This window comes from Stegostoma tigrinum, chromosome 10, assembly GCF_030684315.1.
Source record: "Stegostoma tigrinum isolate sSteTig4 chromosome 10, sSteTig4.hap1, whole genome shotgun sequence".
Taxonomy (NCBI): domain Eukaryota; kingdom Metazoa; phylum Chordata; class Chondrichthyes; order Orectolobiformes; family Stegostomatidae; genus Stegostoma; species Stegostoma tigrinum.
The window spans coordinates 3,950,127-3,957,626 of record NC_081363.1 but is presented as its reverse complement, the minus strand read 5'-3'; the positions used below and the strand labels follow the sequence as shown (position 1 = coordinate 3,957,626).

General features: G+C 45.2%; 1 protein-coding gene across 3 annotated transcripts in view; it reads right to left on the bottom strand.

Moving 5' to 3' along the window:
- LOC125455769 (protein phosphatase 1 regulatory subunit 36) overlaps positions 1–7,500 on the bottom strand; it is a 134,619-nt gene that overhangs the window by 94,480 nt on the left and 32,639 nt on the right. For all 3 annotated transcript variants that reach the window (XM_059649425.1, XM_059649427.1, XM_059649426.1), the window contains exon 5: positions 396–465. In XM_059649425.1, coding sequence (XP_059505408.1) covers positions 396–465 — 70 coding nt within the window. The remainder of the gene's footprint in view (positions 1–395; positions 466–7,500) is intronic.

The window sequence follows — 7,500 nt, the reverse complement described above, 5'->3', positions numbered from 1 at the left end:
AATTAACCTGTTGGACTATAACCTGGTGTCGTGTGATTTCTGACCTGGCCAACCTAGCTTGCACATCCCCAGACACCATGGGCCATTTAGCACAGCCAATCCACCTCACTGAAAACCAGAGGAAACCCATCAGACATGGGGAGAATCCGAGATAACAAAGTGTAGAGCTGGAAGCAGCATCTTCGGAACAGAAAAGCTAACATTTCGGGCCTAGACCCTTCAGCAGAAATTTATCTCTGAGGCATGGGGAGAATGTGGGAACTCCACACAGTCTCCCAAGGAAGGAATTGAACCTGGGTCCCTGACACTACAAGGCAGCAGTGCTAACCACTGGGCCACTGTGCCACCCCCATAAGCTGCCTGTCGCATGACACAGAAAGGCTGCTGCTTCTTACCTCAACATCTGCTCAAACAACGGCAAAACACTCAGTGAACCACTTCCTCTCACCAAAAGGAAAGCTGCCTCTGTGAAAGGAACATCAGTAACTAGTTACATGGTAGTTACCAATACACTATTACCACAGTATCCCTAATTACAATGTGACCACCACCTTCAGTTAGCCTCTCCCCAGCCGTAAATGTCTCCCATGAATCGGGACAAGTCGCTGACAGCTGGTCCGCTCTGATTCCACCTCATGAGTTGATTTCTGGGGATGATGGGATGGTGTTACTCAATAGTTGGGGCAGAAGAACAGTGATATCACATTTGCCATGTTTTGGCCTCTGAGGACAGATATGGCGGAGGGAACAGATAAAAGGGACTGGACTGTCTCCTGGGATGGGAGGGTTGTCCTGCAAAGAGAGATTAAGTAGAATTGGATGTATTAGAACTGATCTCACTGAAATGCGTATAGTTCTTAGTGGGCACGATGGGTCATATGCTGAAGGGCCACTTCCCTGATTTGAACATCGAGAGCACTGAAATCCTCACTGTCAACATTCTGAGGGCTACCATTGACCAGAAACTCAACTGGACTCTTACCACATAAACACAGTGGCTACAAGAGCAGGCCAGAGGCTAGGAATCCCGTACCTGCTGACTCCCCAAAGCCTGTCCACTACCTACAAGACTCAGGTCAGGAGTGTGATGGGCTATGTGAATGTACGATGAGCTACAAGACCCTGGGAAGCACCGAGGATCAGAGGGAGTTTGGTGCACACGTGCACTGCTCCTTTAATGTATCAGGACGCAGTGGAAAAAGTGCTTCAGAAGGCAAATGTTTGCCGTTACTAGGCCAGGCAAAGAGTTTAAAGGCAGGGTGGTGATGCTAGAACAGTGTAAAACATTGGTTAGGTCACAGCTACAGGACTGTGTGCAGTTCTGGAATCCACATTATAGAAGAGGGTGCAGAGGGAGATTTGCCAGGATGCTGTCTGGGCTGGACATAGTTTTTTGCTTGAGACTCTGCAGGTGTGATTTCCATTTCTTTTTGTCAGGTCAGCAGCGCTCTGCGTGAAATGGGCTGCACCACATGGATAACGAGGGTAAACTCTTCAACAGTGACCTTCACAGCATGCTACCACACAAACTCAGGCTGGTATGCACAAGAGCATTCAGTCCCACTAATACACTCCAGTACAATGAAGAGACAGTGGGGTTGTTTTCTTTGGATCAGAGGTGACTGAGGGGAGACAGCATTGAGATGTCATGAGGGGTATATATATAGGGTAGACATGAAGAAAACTTCCCCTCTTGCTGCAGGGGTCAATGACCAGGTGACATAGATTTAAGGTGAGGGGTAGCAGTTGAGAGGAGATGTGAAGTAAAATGTTTTAGCCCAGAGGTGCTGGGAGTCTGAAATCTGAGGCAGAAACCATCATAATGTTGAAGAAATATTTAGATGTACATTTTTGACGCCAAAACATACAGGCTAGGGCCAAATGTGGGGAAATGAGATTAGAATAGTGGGGGGGGGGGTGGTTTTCAGTTGGTACAGAAGTGTCTTCCAAGCCCATGACCACTTCCATCTGGAAGGTTAAGGTCAGCAGGTACATGGGAACACCACCCCCTGCAAGTTCCCCTCCAAACCCCCTACCATCCTGATTTGGAAATATGTTGCCGTTCATTCACTGTCAACCTGCAGCATATGGGCTCCTTTATTCAAGAAGGCAGCTCACTCCCACCTTCTCAAGAGGCAACTAGGGATAGGCAATAAAAGAACAAAGGAGAAGTACAGCACAGCAACAGGCCCTTCAGCCCTCCAAGCCTGTACCGATCATCATGCGCTGACTAAGCTAAAAAATAAACCTTCTGCCCTAATTTGTTCCATTTCCCTCTATTCCTTCCCTATTCATGTAACTACCCAAATGCCTCAAATGTCGCCAATGAGCCCACTTCCACCAGCTTTTCTGGCAGTACATCCCAGACTCCTACCACTCTCTGCCTGAAAAACTTACCTCACACATCTCCCTTAAACTTTGACCCTCTCACCTTGAACCCGAGCCCCTTATAATTGAAACTTCAGCCCTGGGAACAAACCTCTGACTATCCACCCTATCTATGCCTCACATAATTTTGTAGACCCCTATCAGGTCTCCTCTCAGCCACTGACTTTCCAGTGAAACAATACTAGTCTTTTTAACCTTTCCTCGTAGCCAATGCCCTTGAGACCAGGCAACATCCTGGTGAACCTTCTCTGCACTCTCTCCAAAGCTTCCATGTCCTTCTGGTAATGTGGTGACCAAAACTGTGTACGATACTCCAAATGTGGCCTAACAAGGACTTTATATATCTGCTATATGGTTTGCCAACACTTGTACTCCATGCCCCGGCCGATGAAGACAAGCATACCCTATGCCTTCCTAGTCACTTTGGCCACCTGTGTTGCCACTTTTAGGGAACTGTGCACCTGTACGCACAGATCTGTCTGTATGTTAATGTTCCTAAGGGTTCTGCCATTTACGATATAATTCACACCTAAGTTTGATTCTCCAAAATACAATGCCTTGCATTTGTCTGGATTAAAACACCATCTGTCATTACTGTGCCCAAGTCACCTATCAATCTATATCCTGTTGTATCCTTTCACAGTCATCAATACTATCATTAACTCCACCAATCTTCATGCTATCTGTAAACTTACTAACCAGAGCACCCACACTGTCCTCCAGGTCATATACTACAAACAACACAGGACCTAAGACTGATCTCTGTGGAACACCACTAGATACCAGGTTCTGTTCTGAAAAACGCCCTCCTATTGCTACTCTCTATCTTCTATGACCAAACCAGTTTTGTATCCATCTAGCCAGCCCACCCCAAATCCCATGTGAATTTTGTTTTCATACCAATCTGCCATGTGAGACTTTACCAAATGCCTTACTAAAGTCCATATAAACCATATCCACAGCCTTTCCCTCATTAATGATCTCTGTTACCTCTTCAAAAAAATTCAATCAGGTTGGTGAGGATGACCTTCCGCTGTACAAAAACGTGCTGCCTGTCACTAACTAATCTATTTTCTTCCAAATGTGCATGTATCTTGTCCATCAGTATCTTCTCTAAGAGCTTCCTCACTACAAACATGAGGCCTACTGGCCTATAATTTCGTAGATTATCCCTGCTTCCTTTCTTAAACAAAGGAAAATCATTGGCTAATCTCCAGTCTTCAGGAGCCTTGCCTGTGGTCAAAGAGGATGTGAAGGTATCTGCTGATGCCCCAGTTATTTCTTCCCTTACCTCTCACAGCAACCTGGGATAGATCCCATCTGGCCCTGGGGACTTGTCTATCTCAATTGTCCTTCCACCTCACTGGAACATGCTGGTCTTGAACTCTCATCAGCAGGTCTTTAAACAATTCCCATATGTCAAATGTGAACGTGCTGGATAAGAGCTCCTCCCAGTTAACACTCCCTACCTCCTGACAATGATGGAAATTAAAATTATAGGGGCAGTTGAAGGGTTAAATCTCACAATGATCAGTAGGATGATGTACTGATTTATGGAGTGTTGCAATAATCAATAGAATGCTGTACGTTAATAGAATGAAGTGCTTGGGCATAGGGCAAGGACGTGTAGAACAATGGGAGTGCACCTGGGTTAGCTATTAATGGCAGCTTTCTTGCTTGTGGAAGATGTAATAATAAATAAGAAACTTGGATACAGGCACAAGATGGCTTCTCAATGCAAGTTAGCAACGAAATGGTTTCTGGGCTGCAAACTGTTTACTAATTCTGCTAAACCTACTTAATTCACTAACCCTCAGGCTGCTGCAAACAAAGACAGTAGACTATGCGCTTTTCAAAATACAGCAGTAACCTGATAAGATAGAGAAGCACTAACCGTTCTGGCTGACCTTCAAGTGCAGGTGCAATGGCTCTCTGTCGTGAGATAAAAATGATCTAAGAGTAGCGACATAAGTTGTTTACCAATTAATACCATTGGGCATGCTGATAATTTGAAGAAAATAGGTTAGCAAGAAGGTATAAAAAATAACGAGCCCCGAGGATTGGGGGCAATCAGGAAACCATTTTCTGATTGTCACAGCTTTTGTTTGCAAATAAAAGTTTAATTTTCCTGAAGAATTCTCCGTGTCTCCTGGTAGTTTCTCCACTATAATTAATACTGACATAATTTGCTCTCCCCCAATTTAGCACCTTCCCCCAAGGTCCTGACTTGTCCTTGTTCATAGCTATATTAAAACTTAAGGATTTGTGATCACTGTTACCAAAATGATCTCCACTGAAAGGTCAGTCACGTGGCCAGGGTCATTAGCGAATACAAGGTCCAGTATGGCCCCTCCTCGAGTTGAACTATCCACATACTGTTTCAAGGAACCTCTCGGGTGCACCTAGCAAATTCTGCCCTGTCTAAGGCTTTTGCTCTAAGGGAGTGCCAGTCAACATTGGGAAAGTTAAAGTCACCCACTATGATAACTGTGTCACTCAATCCCACCCTTTCACTCATGCCTGGAACAACAGGGCAGAAGGAGCAAAGGTGCTGGAGTGCTGCCCAACATTTGTCACCTCGGACCTCACAGGGAGAGGATCCTGACCAGCAGCCCTGCCTATCTGTCTGACTGTGCCCAAGCCTCTGGACCCCTGTCAAAGGCTGCCCTTGATTTACTGTTCCGGGACGCCCTGAACTAAAGGTTCTCCCCCTTGAATTGTTTGAGTTAAACCCTAAGCAATAGGAACAGTAGGGGATCTTTTGACCCCTTGAGCCTGTTCCACTGTTCAGTAGGATCTTGGCTGATCCAACATTCCTCTTGTCCACTTTCCGGTCTTTTCCCCATAGCCTTTCACTCCCTGACTGAGCAAGGATTAATCTAGATATACATACGCACACAGGCTGACTCTGCCCCTATAGGTGTCTTGTGGCAAGGAGTTCCAAAGACTCTCAAACCTCTGAGAGAAGAAATTCCTCCTTGTCAAAGAGCGATCACACCCCGGTTGATCTCCTCTAAACTCTTTTGACAGGCAGCAGATACAGAAGCCTGAACACATGCACCAGTAGGTTCAGCTTCTTCCTGGCCGTTATTAGACTGATGAATGGACTTCTCTCGCCTCAAATAATGCTGATCTTCCTAACGTTGATCTTGCCTTGTGCACGCCCTGTGTAATGTAACCTGTATGCCTCTGTCTAACGCTTTTTGATCTGTACATCATTGCTTACTATGATCTGCCTGCACTGCTCATAAACAAAGCTTTTCACTGTATTTTGGTAAGCATGACAATAAATTAATCATCTCAGTCTTACATTGGTGTCACTTTACTCTGAGACTGTGCCTTCTGGTCCTAGACTCTCCCAGGAGGGAAACATTCACTCGGCATTTACTCTGCCATGCCCCTTAAGAATGCTACATGTTACAAGGAGATCACCTCTCACTCTTGTAAAATCCAGCGAGTAGAACTGGTCATCTGAAAATTCCTCCAGGCCAGGAGTCATCGTAGTGAACTTTCGCTGAACTTCAATGAAATAATACCTTTGTTTAAATAATGGGGACCAAAATGGGTCATAGTACTCCAGACGTGGTCTCACCAGCACCTTATATAGTTGCAGCAAGACACCCCTACTCATATACCAACCCCCTGAAATAAGGGCCAACATTCCATTAGCCTGCCCAGTTACCTGCTGCCCCTGTGTACTAGCTTTCTGTGTTTCATGCAAAACTACCCACATGCCTTTGTGTTGCAGCTTTCTGCAGTCTTTTTCTCCATTTAAATAACACACTGTTCTTTTGCTCTCTCTTCCAACATGAACAACTTAACATTTTGCCACATTACACTCCATTTGCCAATTTGTTGCCCACTTGCTTAACATATCAAGACCTCTCTGTGAACTGTTTGTATCTTTCTCACAACTTGCCTTTCCACCTATTTTGTGTTGTCTGTAAATTTGGTTACAACACTTATGACTATCATGAGGGGGCATAATTTTAAGGCGATTGGAGGAAGGTATAGGAGAGATGTCAGAGGTAGGGGCTCTTCACACAGAGAATGGTGGGCGTGTGGAATGTGCTGTGGGGCAGTGGTAGTGGAGTCAGATACTTTAGAGACTTTTAAGCGACTCTTGGATAGGCACATGGAGGAAGTAAAATTTGGGGGATGCAGGGTAGATTGATCTTAGTAGGATAATAGGTCAGCACAACATTGCGGGCCGAAGGGCCTGTACTGTGCTGTACTGTTCTATGTTCTATGTACATTTACTTTCCTCCTCCAAGTCATTAATATATATTACAAACAGTTGTGCTCCAAGGGTCTAGGCCCGAAACGTCAGCGTTTGTGCTCCTGAGATGCTGCTTGGCCTGCTGTGTTCATCCAGCTCCACACTTTGTTATCTGTGGTCCTAGCACTGATCCCTGTGAAACAGCCCTGGTCACCCGTCTGAAAAAGTACCCCTTATCCCCACTCACTGGTTTCTGCCCATTATCCAAGTCTCTAACAATGTCAACATTCTCCCTCCAACACAATGGGCTCTTGTGACTTTACCCTTTGTGAGGTATCTTGTTGAATGCCTTCTGGAAGTCCAAATACAACACATCTACCATTTCCCCTCTATCCACTCTGGTTGAGACTTCCTTGAAAAACTCTAATAAATCAGTCAGGCACGATTTCCCTTTCATGTCACCATACTGAATCGGCTTTATTGGTTCTGATTTTCCAAATGTTCTGTTACTACTTCCTTAATAATTGATTTCAACACATTGTTAACATTAGATGCTTGGCTAATTGGCCTTAGTTTCATGCTTTTTGCCTCCCTCCCTCTCTTTTTGAATAAGAGTATCACGTTGACAGCTTTCTAATCGTCTGGTACTTCTCCAGAATCAAATGATTGTTAGAAAATTACATTTTAGAAAAGTACGCCTGATAGGCTAAACAGCAAGGCAAGAGAGAAGTACCACAAGCCTGTAAACTCTGGCTGTGGCGGAGAAATGCACAATGGCATGCATGCTGCGAGACTGGGGAGGCAAGGGAGTGGTGAGAGAGTAAAGTCAGCAGTGCTGAGATGTAGCCTAGTCTGGTCTATGAGCTGGCTGCCTGTCCCTGTGCAATGGGATC